A 19,015-nucleotide genomic window follows, 5' to 3' on the forward strand; every position below is an offset into this window, starting at 1 on the left:
CTGAGGAAAGACATCAGAAGATGATCAGATATGCAAATAAATACTTAGATGTTTGCATGGTCATTGTCCTGCTTATTCATATAATGCCTCAACTGAGCACTTATGTTTAGGATTTTAAAAAGTGGCAGAGAAGGCACACATATAAATCTTGAACATCTGGGGAAGGATGGGGAATGTAGTTTAGGCAAGGTTTTGTGACCTGTCGTATTGTTATTTGCTATCAGCATACAATGTCTGTAGGCATTATACTTCATGTGAATATTGTTGAATTTGTCCTGTCAGATTAGCTTGTTTTTATGTTATGTCTTTGGGAATAAGGCTGTTTACTTGGCAAAATAATTATCCCCTTAAAAGGAATATTTTACTTAGCTCAGTGAATAAGTGGAAGCTCTACTGAACATTCAAGATTGTCCTTAGATGATACAAGACAAGTGTCCATAGGATGTTCACATACTGGGCCTGAATTATTAAAGCTCTCCAAGGCTGGGGGGATACACCTTCATCAGTGAAGCTTGGTTATCCAGCAAACCTGAAATGGGTTTCTGGAAAGTCATTTGCTATTTGGTAGCAAATGTTTTGAATCATTGACGATATCCATTCCAGTTTTGTTGGATCACACAGCTTCCCTGATAAAAGTGTATCCTCCCAGCCTTGGAGAGCTTTTTTAAATAAGGCCTATCTGTATGTGCATATATATGAATGCATATGAGGGTCTGACCTCATATATACCTGCAAGATTATATATATAATTACTTAGGCCCGTGAGCCGCAGCCTCAGAGGAGACTTTACAAGTAGCTTTTCACTGCAGCAGCCTCATAGATAATGAATCGAGGCAGCAGTAATGGGTACAGTACATCTCACTGCCAGCAGATACTTTCTTTAGTACCCAGCGCTACCCGGTGTGAGTGATAAGCGGCTGGCAAGGTGCCATTTGCCTGTAGTCATGCTGGATTGCCCAATCTCAAGGGAAGTCTGAACCTGCCCAAATAATATTCTAATGTTTTACAATTATGTGGTTGGTTATTGTTAGCAAAGAGGCAGTTGTTCCTCATCAACCTCAAACAGGTTATTCCTATCATAAGGACTTTTACTTGAAAAATATTGAAAAAGTATAAAAAAACTTCCTTTTGAAAATGGTTATAAAAAGAATTTGATACATTGGACTTACATAAAACTACAGTGTGGGTGAAAAGATTTGGTGTCCAGATGGGAGTATATTAGATGAATATGAAATTATTAACGCCAAGCCTGAATAAGCATGCACAGTATGTAAAAAGGAGTGTTGCAAAATGTTCTACCCATGATAACATACTTCCCTGTAAGTTTCTAAAAAATGAATAAGTATGTTTATTGTGTGCTGACTCAGCGATCAATACGGAAACAAACCAAACGTTCGCTGTGTTGCATAAAGCTCAAAACATTATTAAATATACAGTGTATAACACAACATTTAGAGCAAATTACATACAAAGCCAGCATAGCTTGCCAAAAATCAATAGTATCTCTCCAGTTGAGCAACCATTGTATCCAGCCCTAATTCCATAATACCAGATTGACAGCCAGGTGTCACTTTCTGCAAGTCATGTTTGCGTTTTCTTCTTTTCTGTAGATCCAAACACTGAAAAATGGATTAAAATTTCTTGATATGCCTTTTTGTCTGGCAAAAGACCTCTTAGCTTTAAACGTTTGTTGCTGTAGCTTGGTATGAAGCATATTTTTTCATATTTTGTATCCATAACAGTAGTCTTGAAGTTTAGTCCTTTTTAGTGTCTATTCTAGTTTATATAGTCAAAACTGAAATCTTACCTTGGATCCCTATTTTTCACCTTCAACCCTGTAGCACATCAAGTTAAAGATGCCTAAAAGTCAAAATGACACCTTATATTATAATTAGTGGTTAACCAATTATTTCTTCCTTTCCTTAGTCAAAACATCAATGTCTTCACAAGATAAGACATGTACTACTAGTTTCTGATTTGTAGCCAGATGTAGAAATGTCCTTAACCAGAAGTACTTCCCCAATCATATAAAACATGTCCTGCAAATACAGAAAAAGCAGGGTGGGATTGCATTAGCAGAATACATGGCAAAGGATTTTGCTTAATGTATCATAATGGATTAGGCATGCTGCATTTAGCTTCATCTGGTCTACCTTGGAATTATGACATCACAAGATGTATAGCAAAAATAATCAAAAAAAGCAACAGTCTTGGTAGAATCTTTAGTTACTGATTACCTTTCATAAGCAACATAAAATTATATCCCCTTCTCCCCATGTATGAACAGCTATTTCATGATCCCTGACCTACAAATAAACACTCAGAAACCCGGATAGATTATAAAGCCAATAAGTTATTTTTGACTTTATGGACTAAACATATTTGTGAATATTTGTATGCAAGAAAACGGGAGAAGGAAGCAGTAAACTCATATAGAATAGTGAGTTTGGAAGTTCTATAAGGCCGCAGTGTTAAGCATGAAATGGGTTTAAATTTGAGAGATCATAGATTGGAAGTTAAGTATATATAGCTCAAGCAACAAAGAGTTAAACCCCCCGCCATTTTACCCCCATTGATGCCTTCTCTTTACCATTAATTCTAAGGGTACCAATTTGGATTTTTAATTTTGTTTATAAGAACAATGATCAGAAAAGATGTAAATCTACCCAAGGGTGATATAGACGGCAATAGTTGTCACCAGACATAAGGAAACATAAGAAGTGGGGACATTTGTTCTGATGAAAACTGTTATAGAGATTTCCTCTATTTTCCTGTTATGTCTCCAGCAAAGGAGATGAAGGGTAATCAGCCTTAGCGAGCCCATCAGAAAAACAACATGTCAGGTTTTATAAAAAAAAAGATCGTCTTTAATGAAAATAAAAAGCTTCATTTATAGATTTGATTACAAAAGAATTGCTTTTGTCACTGGCAGCAACCAGATTTCCCTTAAAGAATTTGGGTTAAGTAAGAGGAGAAGTAAATAAAAAAAAGGGTTATACAGAATCCAGTGTAAACAGATGTTTCCACTTCCTTATTTTTTAACATTTTGGAATCCTGTATGGAGTCTCCATTTTGTTTCAGAGCAATGTTTGTATTCAATGACTGCACTGAATGCCAGGCTTTATCCTATGTAGAACCATGCATCATAGCAGCATTAGTTGAGTATCATTCATTGTACATGTTGCAGCTGTTTTTGCAGGCCCAGGTGTATTTTGTGTCTTAGGCTGGTCTGGTGGCAATTTTTCCTAAGGCTGTTCAGAGCTGACAGATCAGGGCCAGCTTACACAGAAGAACCGCTGGCTGTATGAGGCTATTAGCAGCATCCTACCATCTGGTGGGCTGCAAAATATACACTGACATCATTTTCTAAGCTACTTAAGTCTCATGGTAGCAATGTTTTTTGACACATACAAACGCATTAACTAAGCAACTGTATTGCATGCTTATTGTAATATATTTAGCAGGCCTTTGAATAAAATACAAAAGACATCATTATCAATATTAACTTGTCTCAGTCACCACTAGCCCTTGAGCTGTTTCCTGTTTCTGATGCTGTAATTTTATCAACCGACCACAATGTACAGTCATGTTCTTTCTCCTGTTGGCTGAGTAAATTGATTTTGCGGGAAGGAGGTCATGATGCTGACTCTTTTCTTTTACAAAGCCATATTCTTTTTTATTTCAAGTTTGTTGTTTTTGTGATTTACCGCTATTGTCTTGTGTAATGAACTGTAAATATTTGTCATATGTAAGTGTGCGTAATCTTAGCGCTACAGAAAACTATAATGTAGTATAAATTAAATACATTGAACAGTGGAAAAAAATTCATTAACTTCTACACATTTACACACATCACCTTTCACATAACCTGTTAATTATTTAACACTGTATGCATTGCTAAAAGCTTTCAATAATCTACACCTAACACAGAAAATGTATCATACATAAATGCTACATTAAACATAGCTTTAAATTACAATATTCCCTTGTTAATTCATTTGTTTTTTATGCAAAGTATTTAAAATAGGTTCTTTATAAGCTATTTGTTTTGAATCATGAAATAATGAGAAATACAGAAATGCTATAACAGTAGCGTACGACACGACTAACACAAAGTGAAAGAAATGGCTCAAGCCCTTTAATTATTTAAGCTTTTAACAATCTTTTGACTGGCAATTTAGTGCAAGAGAACAGCAAAGGTTGCTATGAAATAATGAATATAAATTTGTGAACAGGGTCAGAATAAAAGGTATCCACATGGCACGTCTGTGTTTTATAGATTATATAGGTATAGTAATAAGTGGCTGCATAGGTAATCTCTGAAGGAGGGTGGTCAGATTACTGATATCTGCTAGTGTTTTGTCTCACATAATTTTTGTTTGGCTGGGATTCGCATCTTTATTGAACAAAAGGTCATTCAGTAAAATGTTTCCCATAAATCTTTAAGCCTAACATTATGCACATTTATTACACTATTTGCTACTTTATAATACAGCAAAACTGAGACCAGAAAAACAAATGTCAGGTATTGCATATATTCCAACACCTAGTACAGACCAAATATACATGTGCAAATATGAATTAAAAATATCAATAGTATAATATTATTATATTTGAAGATAACTACATTTTAATTCTTACCCATAGATTATGTATTACTTTTAAAGTGTATAACTTTTCTAAACAGAGATAACAGCCTTAAGCAGTTTGCTTAGGACATCCCTCTGTTTGAGCAACATTTTGGTAAACAAAAGCTGATGTTTGGAATTTGCCTTGTTAGCAAGGTATGCAACATTTGGGAGGCCTTAAAATAAGTGAGTAGACAGCCACTTCCTCTGCCATTTGTAGACCATGAGCTGTTGTCAATCAAAATGCTGATGAAAATTCTCACTGGTAGCTAGTCATCAGGGTGCAGGATCGGCTTATTCACCACCAGCTAAGGAGAATGCTTATAGGGTAGTGAATGTTCTCATTGACGAGTGGTGTAACCAGCAAATAAAATGCTGCTGTTTAACTTCATTTAGTTAAAACAGGACAAATGTTTGTCTCTGTAAAGCTGCGTACACACGTCATATTTTTCTCGCCCGATAATCGGCATTGGCCAGATATCAGGCGAGGATCTGGCGTGTGTACAGCCCAGGTCGTTCATCGTCCGTGGATCCACGGACGATGAACGATGAGCGATCCTAATGCAAGGGAAGGGGGAGAGCGTGCAGCAGGGTGCCGCTCCGTCACTCTCCCCCTCTCCTCTCCATAGAGCAGAACGGTGCTGTATGTACAGCACTCGTTCATGCATCGTGCGGTTCTTATCGTTGGAAAGGATCGTGAAAGATCCTTTCCAACAACAAGAATTGCACATGTGTGTATGCGGCTTTAGAATCAAACAAAATGTCAGATGTTTAGGAGATTTGCAATCAGGTTGAATCTGAACATTTACAGTTTATAAGCCTGTAACTTTCATATTGCATATGGACCTGTCTAAACTAATGGGGTCTTATCAATAATCCGAATAAATAAATGTGGGCTTCAGTTACTAAACACTTTTGTTTTTTTTTAGCAAAGCAAACCAGTGTACTACTGGAAATGTAAATTTGAAAAATTTTACTAGCCCACTGTCAATGAACCAAGCTTGGGTGACAAAACCTAAAGAAAGTCAACTGAGGTGCATGTGTGATGTTGAAAAAAAAAAGTAATAGAATACCCTGAATCAACTTTTACTGGAGAAAATGCCATTTTAGTCTCTCCATTCAGTACTGCCCATATTACAAAAAGGCTTGGTACTTAGTACTTTAATCTTTGCTGATAGAGAGATGTACAATTTGCCTGATCCACATTTGCTGACATTTCTTTACATTTATGTGAGCTTATAAGGAACTTTTATTTTCTTCTTAACCTGATCTGAGCTTCTATATAGAGTTTGCTAAATAAACCTTTCTTCTAACAACAATGCTATTTGTAGACAATGGAAATAGGTGGCATTTCCACACATTTAAACACATTCCTTTTTTCAGCATTCTGTGGAGCTATTTATTATTGCTGCAAGCTCAGTGAATTGAAAATTTTTCATTATCCACACTACAGGAGAAAAAAATGAAGAAAAGAAAGAAAAGTGTACCTCTCCTTATTTGTTTGCATTTTGTACCAGAAATCACATTAAGAGATGTGCTTTATATAAATGACATATACAATTCAGTCTATCGCTAGCATTAACAAAACTATTTTGTTTCCAAGTCACCCCTGGTATTACCTGTTCACCCTGCTAATTAATCCAATATTTTCCCACTTTTGGTTATTGTTATTTGCACTGCAGTGAAAACGCACAGCACCATTGTCATCCTGTGGACAGGACAGTCCTAAATAAACATGTATTTTAAATTGAGTTTAGGGACAATGAAATAAAGGCCAACTTCCACTTTTTTCCAATTTTTCTAGCAGTTACAGCAACAGATTTTTTATCTTGTAGAAAATGGTGTAAGCCATATAATAAAAGCTGACCATTGCAAACAACCTCCCCAATGCAATATGGTTTGTTCAAGCTTTGAAAATAGCATAGTTAAAGGGAATGGAAAAATCATGGATCCATTGGCAAGAACAACTAGTAAATTAAAACTATGTGACTAGGTAATCAGAAAAACAGAAACTGCTGTGTTAATGCTGGTGACAGGCTGCAGCCTACGTTTAATTTTGTATGTTTTTGCTCATAATTATACAGTAACAATTTAATACCTGTACCCACTAAATGATTTATCATGAATGTTTGCATTTTTACCACAAAATGTTCTTTTTGTATTCCTAAATTATGCATTACAATCAATATCATTGAGAAAGCAAGGCACGAGATTCCAAGCAATCATTTTTGTGGGTATATGCTGTTCTTTTTAGCTAATTGGAAAAATAAAGGTATTTTTGAAGCTCTATTAAATGGTGCATCCACAGGACACATTTGCGAGATTATTTTTCTACCTCCAGACATAAACATAACTTTCCAGATACAGCTGTATTTTTTTTAGCACTTTAATTGGTTTGACTTTCTGGTTGAATGTACCAGCAACTTGTTTGTACTTTTAACTACCCCAGGGATAGATAGACTTTTACAATCATTAAATGTAGATGTTCCCTTACTACAGTACAATATATCATTTTGGTTCTGTGGCAAAGCACAGTGTCTGCATTCCTATTTCTGAAATAATGAGTTCTCAGTTGACAGACAAGCCAGGAGACTGAGATCTCACACAAACACTGGAAATTAGGATGATATATTCTATTAAACTTCCATCCAAGTGTAAGAAATGATTATTTTGTGTTATTGTAAGGGTTAAATTTACACTTTATAAGTTTAAAATGGAAAGACTGCTATCAGATAAGACTGATATCTTAATTCTTTTCTTTACATAGCACATTTGTTCTCCTTTGAATTAAACATTATTAGTGTTATTCACAAATGTAGAACATGGTATAGTAATCTGTAGCAGGTGGGCAGATAGCATTTCATTTACTGCAGTTTTTTTTTTTATTATATTTTATGGCATGCAGCAGTTACACATTGTCATTTGATTTGTATATTTTAAAGCCTTTTTTATTCAAATATTGAAGAATACAATCTTAAAAAGCAAGGCACATGAAACATTTTTTCTTTTTACTGGTACAGCACTTTAAAGTATGCAGTGTATTGGAAACAAATAGGCAAAACTTCTGTAGTATACATGCAGATAAGAAGGTGTTAACATGGCATGTGCTCTTATCCAGTTCCCTGCTGAACAACTACTGACCATTTAGCAGCTGAGATTTGTGCTTTCTATACCTGCTTTGTTTGCTGGACAGGATCAAACAGTAATAAAGCATGTTAGAAAGGTGAACAGAAAAACCAACACTGCTGTGTTAGTGATATTGACAAACTAAATCAAAGATGTATTTTTTTTTTTTAGCTTTTGTTACGCTTTAACATCAACACATTGGTCAAAGCTGAACTCCAGGAAAATCAGACATACATATGAAATAAATATTTTCCCTGACAATTATTAATAACTCTGCTCACACCATTTTGTAATCCAGCAAACCCTGCCAGATCCTGGACTATACTGCAAACTGCACCAGCCTTTGATTTGCCAAGGAAAGGGCAGCATCACAATTATTAGTTTATGTTCATGTTCATGTTCTGTCCTGTCTTAAGCATGTTTGATAGCACTGTGCAAATCAGTAGGAACATGGATGGCTCATTGCACTGCCCCTGTATCTCAGAGCTTAAGTGCTTCACTACAATAGATTACTGGAGACTGATAAAAGATAATTTCAGGTTCTAGTAAAGTAAAAAGCATGTTAAATTAATTTACTGAAAATATAACTAGCCTAAATGGTGTTTTTTCAATATTGTATCTCCCAAGAGTTCAAGTTTAATACCCTCTAAGCTGGTTTACAATCAAATATGTGGATACGTACTATTATTATTTTAAAATAAAATGATATTTCACATATAATATATTATATACTGATAAACTAATGACTGGTACTAGCTACAAACTTTAAACTGTTCAAATATGCTGTTTTTGTTGTATAGTCAATATTATTCTTTATATGAATACTAGTAAGAAAGCTTAGGGAAGATAAAGGGGAAAAGCAACACAAAACCTGGCCAGTCACAAAACCTAAAAATAGTTGATGCTAGGGGGATGTGATGGTATGTTGCACCAACCATCGACGGGATATTATCTTTGTAAAGGATCATCTACCACTTACATATTATATGAGGACTGAGTGGTTTAGTGGTATGCAGTGCCATGAATAAGCATGGGAAGGGGAAAAAGCTAAATTAAATATAACTGAAAAATTGAAATCTGCACATAGGAATTAGGAAACAGGGGAAGTGTAACAATGCAACTACTGAAAAAGCTCCCTTCCCTCCATCAAATGCTGATATACAGGTTTATACCCCAAGGACATACACACTAATGTCAACTGAGACATAAGTATCTGTGTACAATGAGCCAGGTTTTCTTAGTATCAGAGTGTCTATACCAACAATACACCCCAATGTAGAAGTTGCAAGAAAATTGAGATTCTTTTGCAAGGCATCCATATAGTGCTGCTGGTGAGAGAGACTAATACTCTAATAATACAAAAATATATATGAATTAATATACTCGTAATTGTTGATCATATTGTTTTGAATACAAACACATTTCTAGCAATAAAATCAAAATATATAATATAAAGTGCAAAAGGCAATATTCCATATATTCATACAGTAAACAATTTATACATCAATCAATGACATATTTAAAAGATTCATAAATATGTATAGTCGCAATGTGTTCACCTCTTTTTTCAAACAGTGGACCTGATTTATTAAAGCTCTCCAAAGCTGAAGATGATACACTTTATTCACCAAACATGGGTGATCCAGGAAACCTGGAATGGATTTCTTAAATTCATTTGCTATTTGTTATGAAATGTTTTCAATCCTGGACCAGATTTACTTTAGGTTTGCTGGATCACCCAGGTTCTCTGATGAAAGTGTATCCTTTTAAACCTTGGAGAACTTTAATGTGCCTCACCCCCTAATCCAGAAATTGCACTCACTCTGTGCAATGCCTATAATTGCAGAAAGGAATATAGCATGCAGGACCACATATTGACCCTTAAGTGCCCATTAATCAAGAACAATTGGAGTATTACATACAAATAATTGTATTACGAGAGAAATACATATGAAGTATTTTGAGTACTGATATTCGTCAACATACTTAACATCTTACTATTCCTAATATTCCCATTCCACAAGAGTACTTTTTTCATTTAGTTTGATGACTCTTCTCTACCACCAATTAAGCTGATCACTTTTACATGTGCTGTACATCTGTAAATCATTGTAAAGATTTCATTTAACTAAAGTACCAACCCCAATTAAACTTTTTATTGTAACTTTCATACAATGTATGCTTAGTTTGTATATGATCAAGGTTAAAAAAAAATCCTATTTTTTTGCAGACAATGTATTTTATTATACCTTCATGTGTCATGTGACATGCTGCAATAAAATAGCTCTACAAATATAATAAATATGTTTAAATTGTACCTAGAGATCGTGGCTGAAGATTTACAGTTTTTCAGTAATTGAAACATCCATAGCTAGTCTATAAAAAGCATTTTTAATTGTACACTTTTCTGAGCATTGAAACCTGTCTAGGCAGTATTCCAAAATCCCCAAAAGTCACTTTGATAAAAACATTGAAAAAGCCTTCAAAAATTCTTGAAATAGCTAATTATGTACTGATAATGTATAAGAATACTTATCTATTATTTTAGTAAATCAGGGTCTTTGTGCTTTTTTGTGTTTGATTTTTTTAGTAATTTTATTCATGGTAACATTATTTTTTGAACAGTTCTTTTTTTTGGTTAAAGGGGTTAACGCAAAACGATTTTTTTTTAACGTAACGTAAATCTGGAATACAACGAAAAAAAAAACTTTTTTTTGTATTTTTAAAAAATGTAAATTAATATTTTGTTACCTGTTAAATTTGTTTATATAATAGAAATTTAAAAATATTTAATTGTTATAAGGAAATAGGTGACATTTTACTGGACAAGGTTATCATACCATTGATCTTGGGGTACCCTTTACATTTATTTATCCCCTAACAAGTAACTTTTTGGCCATTACATGTAGCAGTCATAAAATGTTAGTTATTATGACCTGGAGACCAGGAATTTTGAATAACTTTTTTCAATATATCATTTATGCAGTAATGATTATTACTTTCCCTGAGAGAGGTGATACAAGTTCGGTAGTAATTTTATAGTGCAATCAGACAACTAAACTTCCCCTCTCAACAATTGAAGTTTTGTTTTTTTTCCTCTCTGACAAGGTTTGTGGTGATGAGTATATGCATAGGTTTTAGAACTATTTCCAATAACTTTAAAATCCCTGGGGGAACTATGATGTGTAGAGGAAGGGCTGGAAAGTAGCAACCTGCAAAGAACAAAAGTACAATGAGCTTGAACAAAGCAAAGCTTAAAAGATCCTGAATGGCATGACTAATGTGCCAATTTCTCTACACTACCTTAACATTGAATGCCTCATTAAAATGAAAAGCACGAGCTCTGTAAAGATGAAGATGTCTTAGCCTAAAACGGGGTAACATTAAATGACCTCTGCCTAGAGATGCCTCCTTACATTTTAAAACCAGATAAATGCTGAAACAAGAGGCTCATCGGTTTTGACTGACGGAATAGCAAGCCATGTTTGACCAAGTAAAACACACCCTATGCCAATATTTAGCCTAGCAACATCACTTTGAATATATTACGGTAGCAGTATGATACGTTTATAGAGTGCAGTATAATCATATTTCCACTACTGAAAGCAATAAAACATTCTTTACAGCTCAGATTTGCAATCAATGTATAAAATGGACATGGTCATTGAATGTGCAGATAATGTGACATTTTCAGGGTTATAAAATGGAGAAATGCTAAAGTAAACATGTTCTCCCATTGAATAACAGATGATGGCTAATAAAGGCATCATCATTTTAACTGGTGATTGCATAGACAAACATACAACAAATGTACATTTAATACACTTTATAAACAGGGCTTTGATTAATGCGTGTATGTGAATGCAAATGTTCAAATGTCAGTAAACCCAGTTATAAATCTGTCCCCATAGAATGGAAGATGCCAGTACAATACAGATGTCATGCGTTTAAAAAAACATAATGTGTTTTAACAGCACAGAATCAACACCACTATTCATACACTCAAAAGTCATTGGATTTAAAAGAACATGGAAGTTCTTTACTTAGCTTGAGTGACATATGTTACGACAGTTACTGAATGAGGTTGATTTACTACAGGAAAATAGTCCTTTTACTTAGTTCTAATAAAACTAGCACATTCTCAATTGATATTTAGTTGCTCCACTCCCAAGCTACATTTATCTGAGAGCTCCTTAACAACCATTAGCCAATGAAAGTTTTCCCCAGTGGCTCCACCTTCAGGACAAAGCTTTATTTAATTTTTTTAAGCAAATGTTTTTATTACGTATTCTTTTCTGCAGACAGACTATAGTCAAAGAGATAACAATATATCTGAGCCTACTCTAATTAAGAACAGTTGTGAACTACATAGTAACCAGTGGATGTTTAGACACTAAACACCTTAATCAGAATTTAATGTACGGGAGAGCATACAGAGTGCAAAGAGTAGGAGTATGATTAGTGTGGGGGTAGAAAAATACTATAATATCAACAGTCAGTGGGGGTAAGAAAGCCCTAGTATTGCCAGTCATTGAGACAAATAATGCTTTGATGGCCAGAGAGAGAAAACATGCCCTAGTGTTGGCTGTCAGTGTAATGAATGCCCATGCGTTAGCAAAGCGTGGGAGAAAGAATGCCCATTGCAGTAGTCAATTGGAGAAAGAGTGCCCCAGTATCAGCAGTGAGTAGTAGACTACATTCCCAAATGTCAGCAGTAACGTAAAGGAAGAATTCCCTAGTGGTGGCTAGTCAGAAGAAGAATGTTGTAATGTTGGCTCTATGAAATGAAAGAATGCCCTAGAGTGATTGGTAAATGGAAAGAAGAATGCTGCAGTGCCATTGCTCATTGGGAAGTATGCCCAGTGTCAGTAATCAATGGGAGCAGGTATCGTTGAATGTTGACAGCTAGTGGAAGAAGAACACCCCACTGTCAGTGGTTAGTATGAGGAATAACACACTGGTAACTAGAATGTCTCAATGTAGACTGTCTGTGGGAAACACATGCCCAAGTGTTGGCAGTCAGTGAAAGGGAAAATGGGCATATGGAGAAAGCCATTTGCCACCATTTTGCCAACAGTATTTTAATGTTGTCTTAGACTTCACATAACCATAACCATAACCTCAGTGATGTGAATATGTGACTGTAGGCTTCAGCTGGTTCAGTGCCTAAAATCCTTTAGAACATCCCCAGTTAACTTTGTATATCTCCTTAAACCTTAGTCATTATTACTAAATAATTTCTGTGTTTTTTTTTACCTAAAGGGTCCCCAGGTCATTGATGTTGGTACCACAGAACCCTGCCCTTAATGTATGTAACTGGAGAAGGCTGATTTGCTATTATAAATAGGGAGCAGTGTGCCCATTGGCTGGTGGTTGTTAGGGGTGAATTCTTCATAAGTAACACAGGTCTTGTCCCAGCCCAAGCCTGTAAAAACAAAAAAATGAAAAATTTGCAGATACAACACGCTGGTTTGCTTATTTCTCAGTTATTCTGCTCCATTCCCCTTCCACTACACTCCTTAAACTACAGCACAACAGATTTTCTTGTGCTGGTTCTTCTATTCTCAGTCCAAGCTCTATTGTACAGAGATTGTAAGAGGCTGACACTTGGTGAAAGTCAAATATATACACTAAAATATAAGCATTGTGTGAACTGTCTATTTAATAAACAACAAAGATATTGCCATATTTCCTATCCTTTTTGCTGGTCATGCAATTATCATTACCAAAATCAATTGAAAAGCAACTCAATTATTTTTTTTGGAAATGTAGTTTATTGCCCCATGTACACCTTTCAGCAGCAATTAGAGGGCTAGCACTAAATTTACTGTCTATAAACAGTAGTAACTTTTACACGGCAGTATTTTTGTCATCTTAAACAGAATTGCCCTATGAACTGCAAATCACTATAGCTCAATGGCAATGATCTCTCTTGTATTTGCCATTTTTCCCTGTCATTTTGTAAGACTGGTTTAACTTAAAAGTGCCAGGTAGTTACAATCCGTGATTCATATTTTGTTAAAGTAGTTTCTTAGTCTTTTAGCCTTGAGCTTACTAAGATGAAACATATTTTTCAATTTTCAGCAGATTTCAGATATTGCCATGTCCATCAATGAGTTCATTGAAGCATATAAGCAAACAATAGAAGTCAAAGGTTATCCAGCACATAAATGTAACAGACTGGTATTTCCAGCTCCTTGCCTCCAAAACTGATGTACTTCTCGCACACTTTATTCGTTTATGTACTGTTTTCTCATTGATTTCAGATGGTTATTATTGCATATGAATCAGTTTAGGAGAACTACGTAAAAAAGTAAATAAGAACAGACTATTCTTCGTATACATAGTAACCTATATATTCATTTTAAAAATAAAAAAAGTATTTCTTTTAGAGCCAATATAATTCTTTAAATTTAATATAAACAGAAGTTTTTTGTTGACATTTTAGATAGCATTATATGTATGGTGTTGTAATCACACAATGTCAAATATGCCATTATCACTTATCCATAGAAAAAGCCCTACCTTTTTTAAAAGCTTGACTTCACATTTTACTTATTTGGCATGAAGATATATTTTAAAGGGAAGCATTAAAAAAACACACAGGTTCTTCCAAGTGGGTTCCTTTTATGCACTTCCTTTTGATATGACTTTTTAAGTGGTCATAGATTTTTAGACGCTGGTGTAACATTAGCATTTTCTAATTTTAGGGTAACAAACAAACAGTTCACAAATTACTAAATAGGTGTCTCAATGGACCATAAAAAGGTTAAAGTCCTTGTATGTTGATAATAAGCTATAGGATACTATTCCAATAGGACTGCCATAAAACAAGTCATTTATCTGGAACCTTTATTAAAACTTTGCAAGTTTAAAATTAAGCATAACCAGGAATATTTTTTTAAGTGGAGAACTAGTGCAGGATAGGTCATGTTTGGATGACTTTCCCAAATCTGCAATAAAGTTGTCCATTGTGCAGTAGGATATTTATCTACATTTTTAAATAATTTTATCCCCTACTAACACTAGGACATTGCTTTGAGCCCTCCATAGATACAAATGTAAAGTCAGACTTATATATATACATATATTTATTTAAAAAAGACCATATCCACAAGGAAACTAGAAGCCCCAGCTGCACAAAAAGTTGGTACTAACAATTTAGGATCAGCAATGAGTGTGGTGGTCAGATGAATGGAGATCCAAAGCAGTGTTCATCGTTTTGGGGGCCACACAGGGCCCCCGTTATCAAGCAGTCAGTCACTGCCTACCTGGTGAAATGGCCCCATTTGGTCATTTCATCCATTGATTACTTTACAATGAAGCAAGTTTAGGGATAGCTGTTTTACTGCTGTCCCTTTTATCCCCCTTTTTTTAATCCCCTTTTCTGGCCCTCTGCAAACACTGATCATAAAAATGCCCTTCTTCTAGTTGAAGAGTTGAAGAAACAAGCTTCCCTCATAGTCCAATGTAATTAAAATTATACTGCAAATCGGTGCTGTAATATATTCATTTTCTTGACAATTCATTTATCAATTTTGCTTATCACAAGTGCTAGAAATATGCAATTTATTATCCCTGCAAAAAAACTCAATATGTTGATATTTTCTTTTGCCAATCTCGAAGCAGGGCCTACGTACCAAATATCTAATTCTCAGTTAAGGTCATACAGTATATGTGTATAGGTTAATCGTAATAATGAGCTCCTTACTAGGGATCAAATGGATAATTCTCTTGCTATGTGGGCAGCATTAGCAAATATAAAAAATATACTTGTAAAGTCAAATGGATTCTAATGAATGGCCTGCAATATGCTGCTCTTTAGAGGTCCACTTTGTTTAATATACATACATCTCTATTTACTTAAGCCAGCCTTGTTTACATAGCTTTTGAGAATATGAATTAGGCCAGTCACAAGCTGTTATTTTCAACAAAGATAACAAATGCATTTTTTTTCTAAATTGAAACAGTTAATTATTTTTCTTTCTAGTGTAGTATTAACATCAACAAACCGACAATTAACACCATGGTGATAATTTCCCAAGATAATTATTTATAAATGCATTGATATGCAATGTTGTTTGTCATTCAACATGACACAAAAGCTGTTTTTATAAATTATATTCTTTTTGTAAACTCTTGTTCTGCCTTTGCAGCATGTACTCTCTTATGTTTTTGCTTAAGCCTTTCCAGTTTTTCCCTTTTTGCTTTGCAACCCTATGGCTTTTTTTCTTTAGAATTTTAAATAAAACTCCCCTGTGTTATGAATATATTGTTTACATTGCATTGTTTCATTATATATTCATTAAAAAACCATTGGAAACAAAAGCATTATATTTTCCTCCTATACAAGGGGTTGATTTATACTAACTCTACAGAATTCCATTGACAAGCAGATTTCTACAGTAAACTGTTTTTGTACTTAATCACAAGTTTGTGATTACCTGTAACTTGATACAGGATTATTAAAATGTAAGAGTCATATATTTTTTTTTTCATTTTGCATTTTTAAAGATTTTATTGCCACACTCATGTCTCCATACAACTCAAGCCCATGTCACTTTTCCCTCCTTTAATTATCACTAAATCTAAATTCCTGATATCTCTGCATATTATATATATGCTAGTAATGATTAAGGTGTTAATAATAATATTTTTTATGTACATAGTTTTTCTGTCATAGTTATTTTATTTGAAACGTTCACTTGACTTTGAATTGACTTTAATAATCTGATATGTGTACAATTATTATGAATAGCATAGCTACGTCAATGTTAATTGATTTTTTATATTGTTCAAACTGTATCACACTTATGGAAGTATGTTTAGGAACATATTGCATGAGACATGAGTGCTGTTACTTTTTTTGAGAAATGTCTACACACAAGCTCTCATAAACCTTTATTCTGTCTTTAGAATTTGGAATGATTGGAGATCATACAATTAAAAGTCAGCGACCAAGATCTGTTCATGAGAAAAGGGTCACCCAGGAACAAGCTGATGCTGCTAAATTTATGGCACAAACTGGTAATACATTAGTTACATTTTTCTACTTACTGTTATCAATTTTAGCAAAACCACTGCATGCTTCCATAATCCTTTGCATATTTGTCAGTTTTTTTCTAAGCTGATACTTTTTTTACTCATTTATTTATTTTTTTCACCAGTTACAGTTCCATAAATAAAGTAGCTGCAAAATAAACAGATCACTTCCATTTCAATTGTGGCTAACTAACCCATTGTCTTTACAAATACAGATGTAACAAATCTAATATAAATGAAAAGCAGTAGAATTTACTGCCATGATCATATATTCTACTTAGGGCTTATGCACAAAGCTGGCCTTCGTAGCTTTAGCCAAATAATTAATGTTCTTGTTGTTTTAGGTTGTACAAGATAGTCCCCATTCACCTCTATAGTGATTGCAGTCTGTAATTCCATTCTGGACTACATGTAATTCAACAATCCAATCCTTTTTGCATTGTGTGCCTTTTAATGCACACTGTTGCGTTGATCAACACTGGATCTACATGATAGCCTTCATTTGCAATAGAGGTGAACAGGGCAGACTTGTATCTACTAAAACACATTTTAGATGTGGAGTTTATCTGGTGTTTTTCTGAAATTGTAACTCTGTGGCCATGTGCATAAGCCCTCACATGGTGAATATTATCGGCCTGATTTATCAAAGCTTTCCAAGGCTGGAAAAGATAGACTATCATGGAAGAACATGGGTGATCCAGCAACCTTGGAATGGATTTCTTAAAAAATTACTTGCTGTTAGTTGTCAAATGTTTCAATCCTAAACCAGATCCATTCCAGATTTGCTGGAACACCCAGGTTATTCCATGATAGTCAATGTTCTCCAGTCTTGGAGAGCTTTATTAAATCAGTCCCAATTAAATAGGTATTCATATGGTACAGAAAAATATGGTACATCTGTACATGGAAAGATTCAAAATCAAGCCATGATGCAAGTATGCAAGCAGCTTAAAATACAAGTTGTTCCTTTATGGAAGACCACCTTTTAGCGTTCACAAATACATAATTATTACATATTATAGATTTAACATAACTAATTGTATGTACATTTTAGCTGGACAAATGCTATTGTACAACAGGATCAAATTTTGATACTAAACTCCATCCTATTGGCGTATTCTATTTTACAGGCAGGAAAACTGACTGGCAAAGATATGTCTACCAATAGCTTTAGATTTAGTTCAATTATCTTGTAGATGTGAATCAATTTTGAATCCTTTACATACATGTTTGTGAATGTCACTAGCTGCTAATTCATAAAATGACAACTTGTGTTTTCCGTTTATTGATTCTTAAAATATAAATTCATTTCAAATGTGCAAAATTGCTGAAATCAATATGCTTCATTAATTTTTATCCTCACAATTAAGCTAAATCTTTTTTGTGTTAATCCCTTATCTGAGGAATTATCTAGCTCTGAAAGGGTTATGGTGTGCAATAATTATGCACTAGAAAAATGCTTTCAATTAACAGATGGCAAATAGCTTGTCTTTTTCAGTAAAGTAAATGAAATATTAGAATATAGAGAGTTGTTAAATCTACTTTAAGGGTCAAAGTTTTTATTTATATCACACACTGTTCTGGTCCATTTGTACTAACAGCTAAGTGAAAATCTAATAAATCAATAAAAGATTAAAAAACAAAATAAATGAATAACGATATATATAGCATACTATAGATTTTGTAAAGCTACGTGATTTATTTGTTCTATATATAAACATGATAATAGAATTATAAATAAAAAAATTGTACCATTTTGTGAGGGCTACTGTATATTAAATAATAGTTTACACATGTATGGAAGTTTAGCCATAGACATGTTAAGTTTATACAGAGAAACAATTATGTGCCCTAGCATTCTAATTTTATCATTACAATCAGAACAATATTTATGTATTTTGTTGCTTGACTTAAATAGCCACTACCAGATAGCCCTAATTGACATTTTTTTGTAGCACTTTTGTTTCCTTTTACTGTAATTTGATAAAAGGGCACCTTGATATTGTATCCTGATTATGATATTTCACTAATTTTTGCCCTTAAAATATGTGGAGATTTGAATATATAAATAGCTGAATGTTAGGGATCATATAACATACTATAAAAGCTTTAGACAACTTTCTCTCTGTGAATCTGTTTGTTCTGCACAAGTTTTGCTGTATCAAAAAGGTTGAGGAGGATTTGCTAATCCGGGTTTTTTTTTTAGTACAACTATCAAG

The 19,015-nt window shown here is 34.1% G+C and overlaps 1 protein-coding gene across 5 annotated transcripts in view; it reads left to right on the forward strand.

Annotated features, from left to right (window-relative positions):
* ADGRB3 (adhesion G protein-coupled receptor B3) overlaps nt 1–19,015 on the forward strand; it is a 510,634-nt gene that overhangs the window by 177,788 nt on the left and 313,831 nt on the right. For 3 of the 5 annotated variants that reach the window (XM_072408480.1, XM_072408481.1, XM_072408479.1), the window contains exon 3: nt 16,671–16,781. The exons of the other annotated variants lie outside the window; for them this stretch is intronic. In XM_072408480.1, coding sequence (XP_072264581.1) covers nt 16,671–16,781 — 111 coding nt within the window. The remainder of the gene's footprint in view (nt 1–16,670; nt 16,782–19,015) is intronic. 5 annotated transcript variants of the gene reach the window in all.

This window comes from Pyxicephalus adspersus, chromosome 4 (genome assembly GCF_032062135.1).
Source record: "Pyxicephalus adspersus chromosome 4, UCB_Pads_2.0, whole genome shotgun sequence".
Lineage (NCBI taxonomy): Eukaryota > Metazoa > Chordata > Amphibia > Anura > Pyxicephalidae > Pyxicephalus > Pyxicephalus adspersus.